General features: G+C 36.5%; 2 protein-coding genes and 1 long non-coding RNA gene across 3 annotated transcripts; all 3 read right to left on the bottom strand.

The window, feature by feature from the left end:
• Positions 1-1,032: 1,032 nt before the first annotated feature.
• On the bottom strand, positions 1,033-2,601 carry LOC148765468 (uncharacterized). Its single transcript, XM_088813946.1, has 7 exons — positions 2,490-2,601; positions 2,288-2,374; positions 2,040-2,181; positions 1,880-1,948; positions 1,697-1,768; positions 1,526-1,597; positions 1,033-1,446 (listed from the first exon to the last, which is right to left on the bottom strand). Exons 1-7 carry the CDS (start codon positions 2,551-2,553, stop codon positions 1,140-1,142), a joined length of 813 nt encoding a protein of 270 aa, XP_088670072.1. The 5' UTR covers positions 2,554-2,601; the 3' UTR covers positions 1,033-1,139.
• Positions 2,602-3,427: 826 nt separating this feature from the next.
• On the bottom strand, positions 3,428-5,409 carry LOC148765467 (uncharacterized). The gene is made up of 7 exons (XM_088814236.1): positions 5,203-5,409; positions 4,961-5,065; positions 4,537-4,681; positions 4,368-4,436; positions 4,221-4,292; positions 4,040-4,111; positions 3,428-3,898 (listed from the first exon to the last, which is right to left on the bottom strand). Exons 1-7 carry the CDS (start codon positions 5,261-5,263, stop codon positions 3,610-3,612), a joined length of 813 nt encoding a protein of 270 aa, XP_088670362.1. The 5' UTR covers positions 5,264-5,409; the 3' UTR covers positions 3,428-3,609.
• Positions 5,410-6,630: 1,221 nt separating this feature from the next.
• Positions 6,631-7,404, bottom strand: LOC148765466 (uncharacterized). Its single transcript, XR_016029820.1, has 2 exons — positions 7,332-7,404; positions 6,631-7,245 (listed from the first exon to the last, which is right to left on the bottom strand). It is a non-coding gene; the product is annotated as an uncharacterized LOC148765466 (long non-coding RNA).
• Positions 7,405-24,195: the final 16,791 nt, after the last annotated feature.

Below are 24,195 nucleotides of genomic sequence, written 5' to 3'. Positions count from 1 at the left end.
TTGGTTTCCATGTCGTGTGTCATGTCGTTCGCGATGTTCATGTCGCTGGCGGCGGTGGTGGTGGTGCAGACGGCGGTGGTGTTGATCAGGGCTGCCCTGGGGTGGGGCGAGCAGGGCCCAATTTAGGGCGCCCAAATTTTCGATTTTTTAATATATATATATTATATATTTTTATGTGTAATTTTTTTTTATTGATTTAAAAAACATTATTCTTCTATTTTTTTCAAATTTTTTTTTACTCTTTCATTCTTTTTTTCTGTTTTATAAATTTATTTTAAAAATAGATTTGAAATTTAATATTTTTTTTTATTCTAACAATTGCTTTACACAAGTTTTTTATCTAGACATTAATATTTTCAGACTTCTATTTATGAGGTTTGTGTTAATAAATAATTTATTTATATTATTTCATAAAGCTTAAGATGACGAAAAAAAAATCCGAACGTTGCCCCCGAACTATCGAACAATTATATTCTCGCCCCGGGCCCCGGAATACGCCGGACCGGCCCCGACGGTGATCAACAAGCTGATGTGAGCAGCGTGCGTGTTTGTGTCGGTGGCGTATCTGGGGCTGTCGTCTGTAGTTGTGGGGGCCGGGAGGAGGAGCGGTGGCTGCGATAATGGCGGCGAGTTTGGGTACGATTTTGGGACAATGTTTTTTATTTCGAATTACGAAAGGTACGATTTCCAATTTTTCCAATATTTTTGGAACGATATTTGAATGCATATTAGATTACAATTTCGGATCCTATTTTAATTTCCAATATTATTGAAAATTCTGATTTCCTAAAGAAATGTAATTTCCTAATTCCAAAGATAACCGACCGAAAACTTCCTATTGTGGGACAATGTTTTTTATTCCAATTTCCAAAATTCGGATTTCTAATTTTTTTTCCGGTTTTTCTCACGACGGAATTGAAATTATCTTTTCGTCACTCCCGAAATTTTATTTGGAATTATACCGATTCAAATTAAAGAGAGCTAATTCGATCGAATCCGTAAGATTTTCAACGTATACAGTCTACATACATAGGAAAATGAACTTGAATTGAAACGGCACTCTTGAAGAAACGAGAGAAAAATGTACATGATACAAATACATTAGTGTCGAAGATGGCGCGCATATTATTATACGGTGACTAGTTACCTACTCCAGCGGCAAATACAGGCGCAGCGGCACCACCAGCAGCAGCGGACCTTCTTCTTCTCCTGTGACATTCTGCCAAAACTCCAACCACCGTGATAATGACGCTCGGAGTAATTGTGCTACCAAGTATGGTTGCCAGGTGACTCTTATGACTTTCACCACCACCGCCGCCACCAGTAGATGGAATCTGAGAGTGATGATCTTCTGGTGTGGCTGGTGGTGTAGGAAATAGAGGGTCGTCGTAAGGTGGCGAATTACACGGATTGCTCGAGCTGCACAATTCAGGATTGCCTGTTAAGCTGCACAAAGTCAAAGTCAACAAAAATTAATTTGTTGCATCTTTGCATTTTATATACAATTTTGTGATAGTTAGCTTACATCAAAGTTAATTTTTTATTTTTCGACAGTGAATCCGGGACCGTTCCGGTGAAATAATTGTTCGCCAAATTCCTTGAGACGAAAAGATCACAAGACATGTATTATAATCGTGTATTAGACGAATATACTATATATAACCACAAATTAATTATCGTGTAATTATCGGCTCACAGATATGTTAGCTTCGGAAAGTTGCCGAGGAATTCCGGTATAGATCCCGTCAGAATATTATTGTTTAAATATCTGCAATTTTTATGTACACAAAAGAAAATGGAAATGATCAGAATCAGATTTAACGAACTTTTTTCTATAATCTATATACTACCTCATCAAAATATCTGGTTGTACTATTACATTTTCTCGAGTGCATCCATTGTACTGAAATCGGGAAGTGTTGCAAACAAATTTGCGGCTCCGAGATACCTGACATTTTTAATTTTTAATTTTCCTAGGTGGGAAATTACGATGCACGTATATATAACAATTTAAAAGATGATTAAATTAATTTACGTACAGGGCTGTGACGCGGCGTATGGGATCGTTGCTGCATTCGATCCAGATCAACTTTTCAGGATAACAAGGGTCGTTACTCAACAACGGAAACTGCACTCCGTAAAGCTGTGGGTACGTAGTTGTCAGTAACATCAATCCCATTGCTGCATATAATATATACATATCCATCAAAATAAAATCAATGATTTTGCAATTAATTAATTAAGCTTTTGGATCGAAAAAAGATAGTCAACGAGTTGAGGAATTGACCGTCGTCGTAATTGGTTGTGCCGGCAGAAATTAATGAAGTATTGTTTAAAGATGCAACATCAACAACATGTGCTTTCCTCATCCTTCCTTCAAGAATCAAGATAGATAATTATATATACATAATTATGATATATATACACAAATATTTATAATAAGTGATCGAAGAAAAAGAAATTAGAAGAGATAATGTTAATTAGATTACCATCGGCTCTTAGCAGTTGAACGGAAAGGGCGACGAAGATAACTGAAATCAGACGACTAACCATTGTGCTGCAACCCACTAACTATGATCAACAATGTTTATTCATTCAATTTCATATATATATATATATATACCCGGGGCGGACCTAGGGGCTTTTTGGTTAGAAAAAATATTTTTATGGACTAAAAATGTACAAAATTCAAATTTTTGGGGGACTAAAGTCTATAAATTAATAGATATTATCCAGTCTCCACATGGTTCTGCCCCTGTATATACCTGCTTGTGCAACAAAGAATTTTCTATGTAGTATTTATTTAACATGCCAGAACATACTAATGGGAATTGGTTTCCATGTCTTGTCTCATTAGTCATTACAAATTGTGTGTTTGACACTGCTTTTGTTTTATTTTTTCTTAATTTCTTTTTTTAAATGAATTTAAAAAAAAAAAAAAAAAAGCCAATTAGTGATAAAATAAAGGTCAATATGAGAGAAGAATTCTTCCGAGGGCTGTTGACTTTGACCTTTACAAAGCAGCAGCACTAATGTAAATAATACTGGAAGCTTACTCTTCTTTGCTGTACGTGTATCCGGCAAATCGAAACTAACGCCAGAATGATCGCAACATGTTTGTGAAAATGTCCAAATGAATATTGAAATTGCTGGTTTCAAAATTTAGTCGTCCTACTAATTTTGCGGAAAGCGTCGTAGTTGAGATATAAGTCGCATCTTAAATGGGGCAGGTCGAGGTTAACCCGTATTCGTTTTCAGCCCGTTTGGCCCGCATCTGTCCAACCTTGCTAAAGCCCACAATAAGATGGGCTATACATATGTGGTAAACATTGGGCCCGCTTTTTTCTCCTTTTCTTTTCTAAATAATATTTTCGCAAAAAAAAAAAAAAGTACGTAGCATGTTCAATTTCATAAACAATTTACAAGCTCAATTTCATATATATTTATATTTAGAGGATCGATCAATCTCAAGCACAAGTTTTGTAATGCACACCAGTGAAATTAAATACTAGAAATGATGTAAATTTATTTGATTACACAAGCTCGAAATTAAAGACGGTTGCCATCATATATACTGCTGCTGCGGCGGCGGCGGCGGCAGCGATGTGTCTAATGTCTATTGCGGCGGCATGCGTAACAACATCCACCACCACAAATGGTGGCAACGAGGCCAGAAGGAATTGAGATGGCAAGTATTTTAGGGAGCTTACTCGGCTTACTTTTACCATATCCGCTGCCGCCGTAGTTGAAACCCGGCATAGGATACTGATAGCCGGAGGTGGGTGGCGGGATGTAACTATACACGGGGGTGGGTGGCGCACACGTGTATGGGTAGATGCACGTGCATACATAGGGATTGCTAGCGCAGTAGCTTGGCGCGGTGCCTTCTAAACTTCTTCTGCATACATACATACAATCACCAATCATATATATATATATATATATATATATATATATATATATATATATATATATATATTACTTTTAATTAATTATAATTTTCAAATACATTACCAATTTAATTTTATATATCAATTACCTGGACTTTATTTTCTTAGTATTTGGCACCGAATCTAAGAGTTGTACGGTGACAGAATTGTTGGCCAAATTCCTTGATAATTAAGAACATAAGACAGATCATAAAAGACTATAATAAATTCAATGCAATTTCAAAATACTAATGAAATTTGAACAAAGTTTTATAAGTAGTGTTGCCTCACAGGTATTTTAGCATCGGAAAGGAGCGGAAGAATCCTGGAATAGGTCCAGACAAATAGTTTCCATGTAAATCTCTGCAGAGAGATTATTTCCGTTCAAAAAGTTTCGAATCGGAGACTTAAAATTGAATCATCAGACACAGTTCTTACATTGTTTGAAGGGCATCCATGGAACTGAAATCTGGAATTGCTCCATGCAAATTCTTGTTCCCTAGATACCTGATGATGATCACATTTTATTTACATGATTTCAAATGTTACCAAAAAAAAAAAAAAAAAAAAAAAAAAAGGAAATTGGACGAAATTATATTGTTATTACAGCGCTGTGACACGGCGAATGGGATCGCTGGTACACGAAATCCAGGTCAGCTTGTGAGGAGGATAACAAGGGTCTTTCGATATAGAAGGGAATTGCACTCCCGACAGTTGTGGAAATGCATCGACCAGTACGATCAGTCCCTTCACTGCATCATCGATCCACCAAAGTAATTATACGTACGATATATCATTACATAATAAATAAAACATTAGTACTATGAGATTAATGATTAATCCTCGATCAAATCCGTTTAGTAATTATATTCCATTTCATTAATTTTCTGCAATATCTGCCACACACATATACAAATATTAATATATGCCGCTAATAGAAAATTATCGATAGAATAGGAATTCGATCATGAATAAAAGAAGACAGATTATTAATAAGGTATATATTAATTAAGGTTAATTAAGAAACTGACCATCATTAGGATGAGTTGTGGTAGAGTAATTAGTAGAATTAACCAACGAACTGCTCGAAGTTGTAACGTTGTTGATGCCCTCGACATCTACCTCCATCTTCCTTCCTGGTGTATGTATTCGATAATATTTCAAGATCCGTCGCGAGAAAATATGAAATTGAAGAACATTATATTATCAAATTAGGTCATTTATAATAATTCTCAAAAAAAAGAAAAAAAAAAAAAGACAACTAATAGTTTACCATCAGCTGTTAGAAATAGAAGGCAAAGGGCAAAGAGAAGACAACTCAGATAGCTAACCATTGGTGCTTCGACGGAACTATCGATATCGATCAATATTACGATGAATTATTTATATATTAAGCTTTATGTTTTTTTCGTTTCTATCTTATGTTGAAGATAGTCGTTACCTCAATTATTATCAGAGTTGAAGATATATTTGAAAATGCAATTTGTGTTTGAACTCTTCTTTAAATGGATTAACAAATGCCAAGTTGGTAAAATAAACAACTAATAACATTGAGAGACGAATTCATGCGAAGGCGCTGAATTAATGTCAACGATAGACTAATTTTCATTGATCAAATAAATCTGTAAATACTTATTTTAAACACCTTAATTAATTACGTTAAATTATGGGGGAAAATGCAAGTCTTAGTTTCTGCATAATTTTAATTGTTTTAGAAATTTCTGCATATATATATATATATATATATATATATATATATATATATATATATATATATATATATATATATATATATATATATGCTGTGCAACAAAGATTTTTCTATGTATAGTATTTATCTATCATGCGAGAACATATGATGAAATTGGTTTCCATGTCTTATCTCAAAATTCTGTGATCGACAGTTTTTCATTTATTTTTTTAATTTTTAATAATGAATTAACAAATGTCAATTATATTGTTGGTAAAATAAAGATGAAATATATGAGAGAATAATTTCGTTTATAGAATAATTCTATAAACTCTGACCTTTACGAAGATGCAGCAGCCCTAATGTAAACTGCACGTCAACTATCAGGGCCCTACTCCACATGTGGGCCCCACAATTTTATTTTTACTTGCATATGAACCCTTACAAAAATTGTATATCATCATATGACCCCATTATTTAGTTATGTAGTACGTTTAAGTCATTACATATCTCAATTTCTAAAAATATCAAAAAATGACCAATTTAAATTTTGTCTTGAGTCTCTTTGAAAGTGTTTAATTGCTTATAGTATGTCATTTACTTATTAATATCCAAATGTATAAGTCAATTTCTTTAAAGATTAAATTAAATCTCGAACCGAACATCCGTATCACAAAAGGATTGAATTGAACCAACTATAATCGATTGAGTTCAATACAATGAGATCAATATGTGATAACAATAGAATTTAAATACTATTAAAAAAAAGAAGGAATAATTTTAGCGTTCGTGTAGGGCTCTCAGATTGTCAGGAGCGGCCCTGTGTCGAGCTTTACTATTGTCTGGGCTAACCGTCAGAACAACCCGGGTGCAGTTACTACCTCCTTTTTTTTTTGTTTTTTTTATCCTGTTTTTCTGTAATCATAATTTTGCAAAAAAAAAAGAAAAAAGCGAAAATTAAACATTAGCATTTTTAATTTAGAAGGGTAAAACATGTGGAAGACCTACTTCGATTTATAATACGCTGTATCGCAAAGGCACACATCCACATTGATATGTGTAGTTCTACGGCAATTCGGCAAAGACTCACTCGGCTTAATTTTTTCACAAAGTGTATCATAGTACAAACACAATCAATTTACAAACATATATTATATGTGTATGCTAAAATAAATTCAAGCACAAGTTTTGTAAATATATGCAACAAAGGATCTAAAAATTTGTCTGATTACACGCGAGCTTTAAAAACGATTTTGCGGATTGGGGGGGTAGGGGTAGGGGTAAATAGGAGGAGAAGGCGGAAGAGGAGGAGGAGGAGCGTCGGCGTCGGGGTGTTGATTGCGGCGGCGACGGCGGGCGAAACAGCAACCACCACCAATGGCGGCAACAACGCCGGGAGGTATTGTGAAACCGAGTATTTTAGGGAGCTTACTCGGCTTATTAGGTTTGCCTCCACCGTAGTTGAAAGTTGTCGGATCTGGCATATAAGGAAATTGAGTGCCGGAGGTCGGTGGCGGAATATACCTATACACGGGGGAGGGCGGCGCGCACGTGTAGGGGTAGATGCACGTGCATAAATATGGGTAAGTCGTGCAGTAACTTGGGACCGTGCCTGCTAAACTTCTTCTGCATGTATATAATCATATATAATTAATATTTATATATCTAATTGTGGTGTAGTATAATATTAAATTTGTCACAGATTATATTACCTGAACTTTGTGCTCTTGGTATTTGAATCCGAATCTGAGAGTGGTATGGTGACAAAATTGTTTGCCAAATTCCTCCATAACGTAATTAACATAACAATAATTAATTAGTGAAAAAATTAAAGATGAATTAAAAAATGCTAATTAAGCAGAAAGTTTAATTTGAGTGTTTAGCGCTCACAAGTAGGTTAGGTTCGGAAAGGAGCTACTGAAGAATCCAGGAATTGGTCCAGAGAGAAAGTTTCCATGTAAATCTCTGCAGAGAGATTTCCATATACAAAGAGATTCAAATCAGAGACTTAACATTTAATCATCAATTTTCAAACCAAATTAAATCAGACACAAATAATACACAATCTTATTTACATTGTGTGAAGGGCATCCATGGAACTGAAATCTGGAATTGGTCCATGCAAATTTCTGCTCCCCAGATACCTGCACACACAATTATTCAATTGTTACACAATTAATCATATATATGATGATGGGAAAAAATAAATAAATAAATTACAGAGCTGTGACACGGCGAATGGGATCATTGCTACACGAAATCCACGTCAGCTTGTGAGGCGAACAAGGGTCTCTAGTTGCCGAAGGGAATTTCTCTCCGGCAAGTTGTGGAAATTCTTTGATCAGTACAACCAACCCCTCCACTGCATTAATAATATCCACAAAAATATCATTTTAATAAATTTAAAAACATCATCTATATATATATATATATATATATATATATATATATATATATATATATATATATATATATATATATATATATATGGTTTTTTATAGCAAAAACTAAATTGTTGCAAAACCATCGCCTCCGTTTCATTAATTAACTGCCGGCCATATATAATAATAGCTAGGAAATTATATCTGCAAAACGTACAGAAATTGAATGAAAAGACGACGATATATAATATAGTATTAAGGTTAAGGAATTGACCATCATTCTTATGGGTTGTGCACGTAGAATTCTCAACCCATGAAGTGCTCGAAGTTGTACTAACCTCGGTTTTCCTTCCTGGTTTGATCAATATTGTAAGTATTAAGAACAAATGAAATAGAAGAACATCTATTATATATATAAATATATGTTTACAGTTTTTTCAAGAAACACGAAAAAGACTGCGCTACTTACCATTAGCTGTTATAACTATAAGGAATAGAAGAGAAAGGCCAACGATAGAAACTGAATTCAGATTGGTAATCATTTTTATTCCTTGCTTTGATCTCCCTGAAAATCAAGATTATGAAATAATCTCTCTCTAGATCTCTCTCTTAATTTCTTAAAGTTGCTTTAGCCTTTCATAGAGTTGTAGATTGAAAAAGTCGTTGATGTTAGACAGTTATGATCTTCTCAATTAACTAATGTCAAATTGACAATAATTAATGATAACCTAATTCTTGTCAACGATTGAAATCTTTATGTTCATTCAATTTTTTGTGTTGAAATGTATTTCTGGCCTTACTTTGGTCATGGCAAAATAAATGCAACAAATCGAAAGATGATTTCATGTTCTTGTATATATAAATATTAATATCCTTAAATAATTCAAACTATTAAATAATAAAAATATGCTTAACATTTATTTTTGTATGTTTTTTGCTAATTTCTATTAACAGTTAAGTGCGATATACTATAGTATGATAACTACACATCTAAACAAATACTATATGAATTCAAAACAATAGCGCTATATATAATATTAAGGTTTCTAAATAACAAAAATCAAAGACATTAAAAAATATTACTTAAATTAAGAAGATATTAAAATTTATTAGTCAACTCTATGTAATTATGGCATAACTTCCGAAAAATTATCAATCATTTAGTCTTATCATAATATAGTTTAGAAAAAGCAATTTGGTGGCATTTCTACTCTTCATTTTGCTTCCTAAAAGAACTAGTTAATTATTAATAATAATAATTATTATTATATTATTAATATATATATATATATATATATATATATATATATAAAAGCTCGTGACCTTATTAACAACTATGGATAGGCTCGAGCTCGAACTCATCAGAAAGCTCAAGTTTTTCTCGAGCCGGCTTATCGAACTCATATACACCCCTAGATATGTATATCTGATGAACTAATGAGATGAGTAATTTATACAAGTTTTTATTTGATCGCCCAACTTTAATTAAATAAATTAGGAAAAGCGAGTCTTGGTCCATGTCTATTTTAATTGTTTTACAACAATATAAATTTGATAACTACCAACAATCTAATAAAAGATTTTTGATTTATTTTACGAATGCCTCTAATAAGTATAATTTATTTATAAAATAAAAAGAAAAGTGGGACCAGTTATTTAAGTTCATACGTATATTATATAAATACAGTTAAATCTCTATAAATTAATACAGTTGGGACCATCAAGATTTCATTAATTTAGCGAAATATTAACTTATCGATAAATTAATAATTATTAATTTATACATTAATTAATAACTTATTAATTTATGAAATTACTTTTATTATTATTTTCAATAAATACGTTTTATTTTTATTTTTTATGTGTATATTATTCATTATACCATTCGTTCAATGCACTATAGAGCTCGTTTCACGAATGGAAGCTCTTAAAACAGTAATGGTATAGAACGATTTATGTTGAGTTATGAGAAAACTATACCGAAAGTTCTAACCATGTTAAGAAAAGTGAGGGACGAGCTAGATTGATGGTAATGTGAACTTCTACAAGAAACAAGCGAGAATTAAATTATATTATATTAAGTCTTCATAGATCTATAAAATATGCACTATACCATGTAATTTAAGAATTTTTTTTATGCATTATTAATTTATATATTATATGGGGCTTCTTAAAATTTCCGAATGTGTATTATCTTATAAATTTAGCGAATTATTAATTTAGCACGTTGTCCCCGAGTCGGGACCGGGAAAATTTATTATTTAAGCGAGGTTATTAATTTATCGAGGTTCTACTGTACTCGTCAAATCCATGAGATGGGTATATATACCGAATACTGTAGAAACTCCGTAGCATATTCTAAGGGCGGCACTTCTAAGGGGCAGGGGGGCAGTTGACCCCCAAGAATTTTTTCTTTTTAACTATTTTGATATTATATTTTTTGAATATTACTTTTGGCCCCCCAAAAGTTTTGTAAATATGTGTCTTAATTCTTAATTTTTTTATTTATTCTCTATAATTTTATATAAATTATAGATGTATATCATATTTAATATAAAAATATAAAATAAAATGGTTAAAACTTATACTATTTTAAATAAAATTTATGAATATTTACTTATCCGATCTTTGATTTTGTTTGCGATAATGGCGGCGAGTTTGGGTACGATTTTGGGACAATGTTTTTTATTTCGAATTACGAAAGGTACGATTTCCAATTTTTCCAATATTTTTGGAACGATATTTGAATGCATATTAGATTACAATTTCGGATCCTATTTTAATTTCCAATATTATTGAAAATTCTGATTTTTTTTTCCTCTTAAAATTACAAATTATAATATCATTATTAATTATATACTTTATATTATAGGTGACTAAAGAAATGTAATTTCCTAATTCCAAAGATAACCGACCGAAAACTTCCTATTGTGGGACAATGTTTTTTATTCCAATTTCCAAAATTCGGATTTCTAATTTTTTTTCCGGTTTTTCTCACGACGGAATTGAAATTATCTTTTCGTCACTCCCGAAAATTTATTTGGAATTATACCGATTCAAATTAAAGAGAGCTAATTCGATCGAATCCGTAAGATTTTCAACGTAAACGCAACAAATGATCAATACCTGATACATTCTCTTGTGTGGATATAATCAATAAAAAAGGAAATTCCATTTCTAAACCTTTACAGTCTACATACATAGGAAAATGAATATGAATTGAAACGGCACTCTTGAAGAAACGAGAGAAAAATGTAGATGATCGATACGAATACATTAGTGTCGAAGATGGCGCATATTATAATACGGTGTGACTAGTTACCTACTCCAGCGGCAAATACAGGCGCAGCGGCACCACCAGCAGCAGCGGACCTTCTTCTTCTCCGGTGACATTCTGCCAAAACTCCAACCACCGTGATAATGACGCTCGGAGTAATTGTGCTACCAAGTATGGTTGCCAGATTACTCTTATGACTTTCTCCACCACCACCGCCACCGCCACCGCCACCAGTAGATGGAATCTGAGAGTGATCTTCTGGTGTGGCTGGTGGTGTAGGAAATAGAGGGTTGTAAGCAGGGGCGAGTCCACCCAAGGGCTAGGGTGGACTCAAGCCCCCCCTCACTTCCAAAATTTTCCCATTATATATATATATATATATATATATATATATATATATATATATATATATATATATATATATATATATATATATATATATATATATATATATATATATATATTTGATATATATTCTATTTAAGTTTTTAGTCTATTCAAATATATTATTTAAGCCCACTTATTTTTAGTCTATTTACTCAAAGCCCCCCATGTATATTTTATTTATATTTTTAGCCTATTCAATTGTATTTTTTTTTTAATCTATTCAATTATATTATTTAAGCCCACTTATTTCTAGTCCACTTACTCAAAGTCCCCCGTGTCTGACTTGCTCTCATCTTCTATTTTTCAACTTCGTTACGTTTCTTGAAAAAGAAAAAAAAAACTTTGTTCTCTCCCACAGTCTCACTAATAGCAGTTAAATTGCCACCCACCGACAATCGTTTAGCATTTGACAACTTCTCTCTCATCTTAATTTTCAGATTGGGTATCAATTAGAAGTCGATTGTGTCAATTTGATAATCGACTTGATATTCATGTTTCTTAAATTTTTATAGCAATTTAGCTTTCACGATTCGTTTTGGATTATCATCTGAAAGTGAAGGGAAAAAAATGCGTATCAAATTTTCATCTCAAATTTCTTTTATAGCAAATTTTTTTTCGGGGGCGCTGCCCCCGAACCCCCCGTGTGTTTAAGCCCCCCCTCACCAAACTTTCTGGCCTCGCCACTGGTTGTAAGGTGGCGAATTACACGGATTGCTCGAGCTGCACAATCCAGGATTGCCTGTTAAGCTGCACAAAGTCAAAGTCAACAAAAATTAATTAATTTGTTGCATCTTTGCATTTTATATACAATTTTGTGATAGTCAGCTTACATCAAAGTTAATTTTTTATATTTTGACAGCGAATCCGGGACCGTTCCCGTGAAATAATTGTTCGCCAAATTCCTTGAGAAACACACAAGAGACGAAAAGATCACAAGATCATGTAATATAATCGTGCATTAGACGAGTATATACTATAACCACAAATAAATTATCGTGTAATCGGCTCACAGATATGTTAGCTTCGGAAAACTGCCGAGGAATTCAGGTATAGATCCCGTCAGAATATTATTGTTCAAATATGCAATTGTTATGTACATAAAAAAAAAAAATGGGAAATCAGAATCAGAGTAAATGAACTTTTCTATATATACTACCTCATCGAAATATCCCGTTGTGCTATATATTACATTTTCTCGAGGGCGTCCATTGTACTGAAATCGGGAAGTGTTGCAAACAAATTTGCGGCTCCAAGATACCTGACATATAACATAGGCATATTTATCTATATAATTTAAAAGATAGATTAAATTAAATTACGTACAGGGCTGTGACGCGGCGTATGGGATCGTTGCTGCATTCGATCCAGATCAACTTTTGAGGATAACAAGGGTCGTTACTCAACAATGGGAACTGCACTCCGTAAAGTTGCGGGTATGTAGTTGTCAGTAACATCAATCCCATTGCTGCATATATATAATATATACATATCCATCAACATACATGTCAACGATTTTGCAATTAATTAAGCTTTGTAGAATTTTATGGATTTTTATATCGATCGCAAAAAAGAGAATCAATGAGTTGAGGAATGGACCGTCATCGTAATTGGTAGTGCCGGCAGAAATTAATGAAGTATTATTTGAAGATGCAACATTAGTGCTGTCATCAACAACATGTGCTTTCATCATCCTTCCTTCAACATAGATATATATATCATAATTACGAAAATATATGAATCATAATTATATATATACATAAATACATGTTTATGATTACCATCAGCTTTTAGCAGTTGAACAGAAATGGCGATGAAGATAATAGCTGAAATCAGATGACTAACCATTGTGCTGCAACCCTCTAACTAATGACCATTAATCTTTATTCATTCTATATATATATATATATATATATATATATATATATATATATATATATATACTTGCTGGGCAACAAAGAACTTGGTTTCCATGTCTTATCTCATAAGAATTCTGTGTTTGACAGTGTGTTTATTTTTTTCTTAATTTTGTTTAAATGAATTAATAAAATCCAATTAGTGGTAAAATAAAGGTCATCAATATGAGAGAAGAATTCTTGTGAGGGCTGTATACTCTGACCTTTACAAAGAGGGCAGCACAAATGTAAAATGAAAGTCAACGAGAAAGGGCAACAGAAAATTAAGTCAACGATAATGGATTTGAGAAATTAAGTCTAGAGGTAAGGTAACACAATGAATTTTGTACACAAAGCCAAAACAGAAAAAACAGAGAGAGAAAAAAGGCGTGGGTAAAATCTAAGAAGCTGATGATCAAGGGCAACAATGGAAATAATGCACCAGCGCTACCTACCAAAGCCAACAAGTGGGTATTTATTTTCAGCCCGTTAGCCCGACCCGTGTGGCCCACAAGTGGCCGGTTAACTGGCCCGAACATTGGACCCACCATCGGCCCAGTTGGCAGTTACTACCCTCCTTTTTCTCTTTTTTCTTTTTTTAATCGGACAAATTTTTCTTTCCACCCTTTACTTCGGTTTGGTAACAATTTATCCTATTTTCCTCTCAATTGCATTAATTTACCCACTTGCATTTAAATTTTTGGCTCTTGCTATTAGTTGTGAGACATTCTACATTAACACCTTTTGGTTTAAGCTCTTAAATTACAAAAATGCACTCTTCCCAGTTTAAATAATTATTCAAAAATAACAAAGAAAAAAAAATCAAGACATCGAGAAAGCATAGTCCACAACGGTAATCACAATTTTTTTTATATTCTTTTTATAATTATTTAAATTGGGAATATTGATTTTTTTTTTTTGTAATTTTCAGACCTTTGACCAAACGGTATTATACTATTATGGTCAAAGATTTAAAAACTAATGGCGAAGACGACATTGATACAATTTTTCAAGGCAAATCAATGAAATCAAGAGTAGAAAAGAGTAAAATGACATCGAACCAAAGTATAATTGACACTTTTTAATAATAATATTTTTGCAAAAAGAAAAAAAGAAAAAAGTATAGCATGTTCAATTTGAGGGAAGGGTAAATTAAAGTCCACACCAGTGGTAAAAATACTAGAAAGGATCTAAATTTATTTGATTACACAAGCTCTAGAGGCGGTTGCCATTATATGGCGGGTAACCTACTGGAGCGGCATGATGAGGATGAGCGGATCCTGCTGCTGCTGCTGCGGCTGCGGCGGCGGCCGCTTGTCTCTTGCGGCGGCTTGCATAACAACAACCACCACCACAAATGGAGGCAACGAGGCCAGAAGGAATTGAGATGCCAAGTATTTTAGGGAGCTTGCTCGGCTTACTTTTACCATATCCGCTGCCGCCGTAGTTGAAACCCGGCATAGGATACTGATAGCCGGAGATGGGTGGCGGAATGTACCTGTACACGGGGGTGGGTGGCGCACATGTGTATGGGTAGATGCACGTGCATACATATGGATTACTTGCGCAGTAGCTTGGGGGGGTGCCTGCTAAACTTCTTCTGCATACATACATATATACAAATCAACAATCATATATTAATATTCATTTTAATTATAATTTTCAAATATATTACCAAATTTAATTTTGATATATAGAATTTATTACCTCGACTTTATGTTCTTAGTATTTGACACCGAATCTGAGAGTGGTACCGTGACAGAATTGTTTGCCACATTCCTTAATAACAACATAAGACAGATCATTATATATATATATATATATATATATATGAAAGTAATAAATGAAATGCAATTTCAAAATACTAATGAAATTTGAACAAAGTTTTATAAGTAGTGTTGGCTCACAGGTATTTTAGCATCGGAAAGGAGCGGAAGAATCCGGGAATAGGTCCGGACAGAGAGTTTTCGTGTAAATCTCTGCAGAGAGATTTATTTCGGTTAAAAAAGTTTCGACTCCGAGACTTAAAAATTGAATCATCAGAGACAGTTCTTACATTGTCTGAAGGGCATCCATGGAACTGAAATCTGGAATTGGTCCATGCAAATTCATGTTCCCTAGATACCTGATGGTCACATTTATTTTACATGATTTCAAATGTTACGAAATTAAAAAAACTAGAAAAAAGGAAATCGGAAGAAATTATATTGTTATTACAGCGCTGTGACACGGCGAATGGGATCACTGGTACACGAAATCCAAGTCAGCTTGTGAGGATAACAAGGGTCTTTTGATATAGAAGGGAATTGCACTCCCGACAGTTGTGGAAATGCATCGACCAGTACAATCAGTCCCTTCACTGCATCGATCCACCAAAGTAATTATACGTACGATATATCATTACATAATAAATAAAAACAATAGTACAATGAGATTAATGATTAATCCTCGATCAAATCCGTTTATTAATTATATTCCATTTCATCAATATCTGCCCCACGCATATACATATATATTCTGCTAATAGAAAATTATCGATAGGATAGGAATTCGATCATGAATAAAGGAAGACAAATTATTAATAAGGTATATATTAATTAAGGTTAATTAAGGAACTGACCATCATTAGGATGAGTTGTGGTAGAGTAATTAGTAGAATTAACCAACGAACTGCCCGAAGTTGTAACGTTGGTGATGCCCTCGACATATACCTCCATCTTCCTTCCTGGTGTATTCGATAATATTTCAAGATCCGTAGAGAGAAAATATGAAATTGAAGAACATTATATTATTAAATTAGGTCATTTATAATAATTCTCAAAAAAAAAAAAAAAAAAAAAAGACAAGCTAATAGTTTACCATCAGCTGTTAGAAATAGAAGAGAAAGGGCAAAGAGAAGACAACTCAGATAGCTAACCATTGGTGCTTCGACGGAACTATCGATATCGATCAATATTACGAGGAATTATTTATATATTAAGCTTTATGTTTTTTCGTTTCTATCGTATGTTGAAGATAGTCGTCGTCCTTAATTATTGTCAGAGTTGAAGATATTGAAGCAATTTACGTTTGAACTTTTCTTTAAATGGATTAATAAATGTCAAGTTGGTAAAATAAACAACTAATAACATGAGAGCTAGACTAATTATTCGTGCGAATACGCTGCTAAATGTCAACGATCGACTAATTTATAAATCATTAATTTGATCAAATAAATCTGTAAATAATGATTATTGATGATGCTAAAATATAGCTCACCTAGGGTGGTGTAGAAGACGAACTGGGAGAGCAAAGCGGATCAGTAGCTTGACAACTTGATGATCCTGAGGTACCTGCGAGATGAACACACGTGAACTACGCCGGGGGTTGATCCGGCGGAAACCCCTCCGACGCTCAAGTCAGACGTGCTGATCATAGAATTAGTCCAGAGAATACGTATTGTAGTATTGCTCAGTTAATAGGACGTACCTTAATAAAATGAGTAAAACCTCTATTTATATGTCGTTTATTGGGTTGGGTTTGCTTTGTTGGGCCCAAGCCTTACTTGAAGGTGTTTGGGCCTCGGTGATATTGGTCTTCAATATTGGGCTCGTGGCCCAGTAGGTAAATAACTTGTAGGCCCATTGGGTTGGCCCAATTAGGCATATCATTAAGCCCCCCACTCTCGAGTCGATGTGGGGGCCATGTCGAAATGGGTTCTCAATCGTGTCGAGAGTGAAAATTGTAGTGTTTGTTCTTTGGCATATGGCCTGATGGTGTGCGAAAATGCATTGGAGCGTGTGTCGGAGGGGCGTGAATGCGCATTGGCGCGTAGCGCGACTAAGTTGTCGCTATGTAAGTTATTTGAGTCGTCGGTGTTGTCCCGCGACGATGTAGTAGCGAATTGTCTCCTCGTGGGAGTTGTCTCGTCGCGGGGTAATATAGTTGATCGAGTTATCTCCTCGTGGGAGTTGTTTCGCGATAATGTGGTAGCACGGATCAAGTAATCTCCTCGTGGGAGTTGTCTCGTCATGGGATAATAGAGTTGATCGAGTTATCTCCTCGTGGGAGTTGTCTCGTGATAATGTAGTAGCACGGAGCTAGTATTCTCCTCGTGGGAGTTGTTATTTATCGACATTGTCAATGTTTTGACGCGTTGCTTGTATGTGTTTACATATAGCCTTGTGCGTGATGTACTTGAGGAGGGGATCAGGCTCTCAAGAGTTTTTTTTATGGGGATCGTGCCCCTTGTTAGACCTCGTGGGTCGTAAGTATGTTTGGACCGTGGCCACGTTTTAATGAAGGACCCATCGAAAACAAGTAGATAAATTTTGAGTAATCAAGCTGGCCAGGCTATATAGATTCTCATAATATCTCTAAGTGTTTCTAGGGTTGTAATCGTGCTAACTTGAGCTTGCGATTATGTAGTGCATTGCGAGCGAGTTGTCTCTTCAAGAGAGTTGTCTTGCAGCGAAGTTGTAGGAGCATTGGATGATGCGCGATTTAGGCGCGTGTGGATTGAGGTTGCTCTGAGCGAGTTGTCTCCTCGTGGGAGTTGTTTCGCAGCGAGTCTTATTATCGAGCGAGGTGGTTGCACGTGGGAGTTGCCTTGCAACGGATTTGTAGTATCGAGCGAGTTAGCTCCTCGTGGGAGTTGTCCCGCTGCGGGTTGGGGTACCGAGCGAGTTGGCTCCTCGTGGGAGTAATCTCGCTGCGGGTCATAGTATGGAGCGAGTGGTTTCCTCGTAGGAGTTATCTCGCTGTGGGTTCGTAGATCCGAGGGAGTTGACTCCTCGTGGGAGTTGCCTCGCAATGGGTTATATGACTGAGCAAGTTATCTCCTCGTGGGAGTTGTCTTGTTGCCGGTTGTAGTACCGAGCGAGTTGGCTCCTCGTGGGAGTAATCTCGCTGCGGGGCATAGGATGGAGCGAGTGGTATTCTCATGGGAGTTATCTCGCTGTGGTTTTAAGACCCGAGGGGGTTGGCTTCTCGTAGGAGTTTCCTTGTAAGGGGTTGTAGGACAGAGCGAGTTGTCTGCTCGTGGGAGTTATCTCGCTGTGTGTTGTAGGACAGAGCGAGGTGTCTCCTCGTGGGAGTTGTCTCGCTGTGTGTTGTAGGATAGAGCGAGCTGTCTCCTCGTGGGAGTTATCTCGCAACGGGTTAGAGGACGGAGCGAGTGGTCTCCTCGTGGGAGTTATCTCGCTATAATTTCGTAGACCCGAGGGAGTTGGCTCCTTGTGGGAGTTGTCTCGCTGCGGGTTGTAGGACGGAGCGAGTTATCTCCTCGTGGGAGTTGTCTCGCAACGAGTGTGTAGAGCCGAGCGAGTTTGCTCCTCGTGGGAGTTATCTCGCTATGGCGTTGAGACCCGAGGGAGTTGGCTACTCGTGGGAGTTGCCTCGCGACGGGTTATAGGACAGAGCGAGTATTCTCCTCGTGGGAGTTAACTCGCTATGGTTTCGTAGACCCGAGGGAGTTGGCTCCTCGTGGGAGTTGTCTCGCTGCAGTTGGTAGTACTGAGCGAGTTGGCTCCTTGTGGAAGTTGTCTCGCAAGCCCCCCACTCTCGAGACGATGTGGGAGCCAAGTCGAAAGGGGTACCGGATCGTATTGAGAGTAGATCTATGCTGTAGTCTTGCGTTAATCGTTGGCATGGCGTGGAGAAATAATTTTTTTTATTTATCCGTTCGATAGCAAGCGCGATTTGGTAGGCGCGTTGAAGAGTTCGCGCGATTTGGTGGAGCGCGTTGAAATTCTCGCGCGAGTTGATGAAGCGAGGTGAAATCTACGCGCAATTTGGTGGAGAGTACCAAAAGTTGTGCCCAATTAGGTGTGAGCGCGCGCTCCAAGGTGGCCTTGGGAGGCGCGCGCGCGTGCATAGGAGGGCGCGCGCGTGTGATTGTTTTTTTTTTTTTTTTTTTTTTTTTTTTTTCAGCTGACGCGCGTGCAGTGCACGCGCGCGCGTCTGGCGCGTGTACGCCACGCGCGCCTCCATGTCTTTTTTTTTTTTTTTTTTTTTTTTTTTTTTTTTTTTTGCTGAGGTGGCGCGCGGCTCGGCTCGGCTCTCACGCGCGTGCGGCTCGGCTCGGACGCGGCTTGGCTTGGCTGCACTTTTTTTTTTTTTTTTTTTTTCTTGTGAGGTGGCGCGCGGCTCGGCTCTCTCGCGCGCGCGGTTTCGTTCTCTCGCGCGCGCGCGGCTTGGCTCGGCTCGCGCGCGCGGCTCGGCTGCGGCTCCCCCCTTTTTTCTTTTTTCTTTTTTCTTTCTTCTTCTAATTCTTCTTCTATTACTCTCTTTTTTCTTCGTCTTGTTCTTGTATTTTTTCATCTTCTTTTTTCTTCTTCTTTCTTCTCTCTTTTCATCTTCTTATTTTTTCATCTTCTTCTTTTTTTCTTTTAAATTTCTTCTTTTTTCTTTTCTTCTTCTCATTTTCTTCTTTTTTTTCTTTTTCTTTGCTTTTTTTTTTTTTTTTTTTTTTTTCTTCATCTTCTTCTTTTTTCTTCCTCTTTCTTATTTTTTCTTTCTTCTCATCTTCTTCTTTTTCATGGGTTTCGCGTGCGCGATTTTACCTCCATTTTTTCTTTTCTTTTTGGTGGTTGATGTTCACCCTTTGGATGTTCTATTTTTTGAGCAGGGAGATTATCCTCGTTCTTTGAGATGGGATGTGCACCCCCTTGGGGATGTTCTATTTTTTGAGTAGGGAGATTATCCTCGTTCCTTGAGATGGGATGTGCACCCCCTTGGGGATGTTCTATTTTTTTTAGTAGGGAGATTATCCTCGTTCCTTGAGCTGGGATGTGAATCCACTTAGGATGATGCCCAACCTTAGGATGGGGACAACTGCCCACTGTAGGATGAGGCGCTCGAGACCTATGGTCTAAGGTGGATGCGCACGGTCGTGCTATTGGTTCGCGCGTGCGCGTTTGACCCTTTTTCTGTTTTTGAAGTAGGGACGTGAAACATTTGATGAGATGTGAAACCCCTTGGGGTTGAAAGGTAAGTGGATGTACCACCCTTGAGATGAGATGCCCAACTTTAGGATGTGATAGCCCCCCATTTAGGATGAGGCAATCACGAACATCTGGGGTGAGATGCCCAACCTTGGCGATATATGGTGCCACTGATTCAGTGGCAGCACGAGTTGAATCTTCCGTGATCATACGCTGAAGGTCTTCTTCGGTTATTTGAACCGTTAGTAGTAAGTAGAAATTGATCATGTTGAGGACCCAGTGGGGCCTCACGAGGAGGAGCGTTGGCTCCTGCTATGACGAATGAAATGTTTTGGGGGCGATGTGAAACCCCAGGGAGTCGATAACCCTTGGCGAACGAAATATTTTGGGGGCAGATGTAAGCCCCCAGGGAGTCGATAACCCTTGGCGAACGAAATATTTACGGGGCGATGTAAGCCCCTAGGGAGTCGATAACCCTTGGCGAACGAGATATTTTGGGGGCGATGTAAGCCCCCAGGGAGTCGATAACCCTTGGCGAGCGAAAAATTTTGGGGGCAGATGTAAGCCCCCAGGGAGTCGATAACCCTTGGCGAGCAAAATATTTTGGGGGCGATGTAAACCCCCAGGGAGTCGATAACCCTTGGCGAACGAAATATTTTGGGGGCGATGTAAGCCCCAGGGAGTCGATGGCGGTGGTGCCATAGGTGGCTCCACATGTGGAGCAGGTGCTGGTATCGCGTCGGGAGCATTTGCTCCCATCGTGGCGATATATTGGGTCACGGCCTCTGTGGCAGCGCGAGTTGAAGCTTCTGCTATCATGCGTCGAAGCGCATCCTCGGTTATTTGAACCATTCGAGGAGCAGGGAATGGTGGATCGGCGAGTGGTGGGTCCCGAGGGGGGATCACCTGAACCTCGCGAGGCGGATCCATGGGACGTGGAGGAGGTGGCAAGCCAGAGCCTCCACGAGGTGGGAGGTCGTTAGCTGTGTCATTTTCTCTCCGAGCAGACACCTCAGGAGGATCTTGTTGGCTACGTGATCTGGTTTGCATCGTTCCCACAGACGGCGCCAAAATGATGATGCTAAAATATAGCTCACCTAGGGTGGTGTAGAAGACGAACTGGGAGAGCAAAGCGGATCAGTAGCTTGACAACTTGATGATCCTGAGGTACCTGCGAGATGAACACACGTGAACTACGCCGGGGGTTGATCCGGCGGAAACCCCTCCGACGCTCAAGTCAGACGTGCTGATCATAGAATTAGTCCAGAGAATACGTATTGTAGTATTGCTCAGTTAATAGGACGTACCTTAATAAAATGAGTAAAACCTCTATTTATATGTCGTTTATTGGGTTGGGTTTGCTTTGTTGGGCCCAAGCCTTACTTGAAGGTGTTTGGGCCTCGGTGATATTGGTCTTCAATATTGGGCTCGTGGCCCAGTAGGTAAATAACTTGTAGGCCCATTGGGTTGGCCCAATTAGGCATATCAATTATTAATTACTTATTTAATTATGAACCAAAAGATGATTATACGATTATACGAATGTGGCTGTGGAAATTAAATATTATCTCTAACAAATAGAGTCTTTATTATTTTAAACACCTTTATTAGTTTCTGAATAATTTTAATTGTTTTATAACAGCAGCGGGAAATTCGAATTATGACATGCTCAATCCATACCCAGTATTAGATTTCAGTCGTATTAATTAATACTCAATAGAGTTGAAATTAAAGTAATTAATATTTCCTAATTAACACTAAATTAACGACATTATACGATTCGAATTGCATTCAACCTCTCGTGTTATTTCAACATAATTAGCAAACGAAATATACGATTCGATTTTTTTTCCGCAAACTAACCACATAAACTATCCAAAACACACATATAAAATTAAATAAGGATTTCAAGTGCAAAATATAGTACAGTACAAACCGAAGATGTAAATTACCAACTTTTGAACAAAACGAATACAAACCAAACTATATATATATATATATATATATATATATATATATATATATATATATATATATATATATATATATATATATATATATATATATATATATATAACACTAACTGATCAAGAGCTCATAATCGACCGAGCGTATACATATCGCTCGTTGAGTTCCTGTTAAAGCTTTCAACGTACAATTTGCCTCACTTTTCTTCAGTATGACCTACAATAATGCAAATTAAACTACATGAGTTAACTCATACATGTCCGATAAGTAATTATTGTGCATACGTATAATACAATTCATATATTATATGAGTAATGGCGGAGCGGATTTGGTGTGAGGGTGGGCTAAAGGTCTACGGGGGTTCGGGGGCAACGCCACCGGTTTTTTTAGGAGCTATTTATATATAAAAAAAAATAACACTAAATAAGTAAGTATTTTTATATTCTATTTAAATTAATATAAATAAAATGTATAATGTAATTATTGTATAGTACTTTAAATTACGTAAAATATAAACTGATAATAACTGCTCTAAAATATAATATAATTTTGTGTTTATGAATTGTATATATACCCTTCCTTCATATGAGTTTATTGCGTTTATAGTACTTATATATGTGTTACGTCGAATTGCTAAAAAACATTTCAGTGTATTTTTATAGAATATTACCAAAAACTCCTCGATAGTACATTTTTAAGCGCACAACTCCTAATGATTGAGTTATTATATGTATTGTTGTAATTATAAAACAAAATTAAAAAAAAATGGACCATATAAAGAATTTTACTAATCAAATAAACATATATAAACATATGTATATACATATATAGACACACACACACACTAACCTGCAGCAGCAGTAGCAGCCGCCGCCTTCTTTTTGCGATTACGTGCGAAACAACAGCCGCAACCGATGGCGGCAAGGACGGCAGCCGGAATTGTGGTACCCAGAATTTTAGGGAGTAGCTTACTCGACTTACCACCACCGGTACCTCCACTTGTAGCCGTGGTTGTGCCGCCGGCCCCGTATGGTGGGCAGTGGCGGATGTAGCCATGGTCTAGGGTGTGCAGTTGCACACCCTTGATTTTCAGTAAATATTACTATTATACATAAAACAACAGAAAAGGTAGTTGGTTGAAGTGGTAAAGATATGTCTTTTTCTATTAACAGGTCATGGGTTCGAAACCCACCCTCACAATAATGTAATTTTTTTGAAATCTCAACATTTTTCAACTTTTTGGTCTTTAAATATTTCCACAATTCACCTAAAATTTATAAATTATAAATTTTTGGTCCACTATTTTTGAAATCTTAACATTTTTCAACTTTTTGGTCTTTAAATATTTTCACAATTCACCTAAAATTTATAAATTATAAATTTTTGGTCCACTATTTTTATAAAGTGATATTTTAATTTTTTATTCTACAATTTCGAACCCCCTTGGCAAAAATCCTGGATCCGCCACTGATGGTGGGTATCTTTTAAAATTAGGTATAGAAGGCGGACTGTAGTCGCATGTACTGGTGGTGCAGTCGTCGCCGTTGCTGCATGTGCCAGTCGTCAATTAAGGCACCGTACCGTACGGTACGTTAGAATTTTCGGACACACAAAATTTTATCTATAGCCAATTTGCATGAATATATAATATTGGACAATATATGTATATATATGTAGTTTGTGATCGATTACGTACGAATACAATATTCTCTTATTTATTGACTGCGATTCCAGGAGCGGTTCCGTGA

This window comes from Erythranthe guttata, chromosome 14 (assembly GCF_056151865.1).
Source record: "Erythranthe guttata isolate IM_541 chromosome 14, IM_541, whole genome shotgun sequence".
Classification (NCBI taxonomy): Eukaryota; Viridiplantae; Streptophyta; class Magnoliopsida; order Lamiales; family Phrymaceae; genus Erythranthe; species Erythranthe guttata.
This window is presented reverse-complemented; position numbering and strand designations above follow the sequence as displayed.

What these genes read in the sequence shown, in the direction of transcription:
- LOC148765468 (XM_088813946.1), bottom strand. Translation starts at nt 2,553, where the DNA reads ATGGTTAGTCGTCTGATTTCAGTTATCTTCGTCGCCCTTTCCGTTCAA. An exon ending in CACAACCAATTACGACGACG is followed by an intron (nt 2,182 to 2,287) that starts GTCAATTCCTCA and finishes TATTATATGCAG; the next exon opens with CAATGGGATTGATGTTACTG. An exon ending in TTTCCGAAGCTAACATATCT is followed by an intron (nt 1,598 to 1,696) that starts GTGAGCCGATAA and finishes TTTCGTCTCAAG; the next exon opens with GAATTTGGCGAACAATTATT.
- LOC148765467 (XM_088814236.1), bottom strand. Translation starts at nt 5,263, where the DNA reads ATGGTTAGCTATCTGAGTTGTCTTCTCTTTGCCCTTTGCCTTCTATTT. An exon ending in ATGGATGCCCTTCAAACAAT is followed by an intron (nt 4,293 to 4,367) that starts GTAAGAACTGTG and finishes ATCTCTCTGCAG; the next exon opens with AGATTTACATGGAAACTATT. An exon ending in ACTAAGAAAATAAAGTCCAG is followed by an intron (nt 3,899 to 4,039) that starts GTAATTGATATA and finishes GTATGTATGCAG; the next exon opens with AAGAAGTTTAGAAGGCACCG.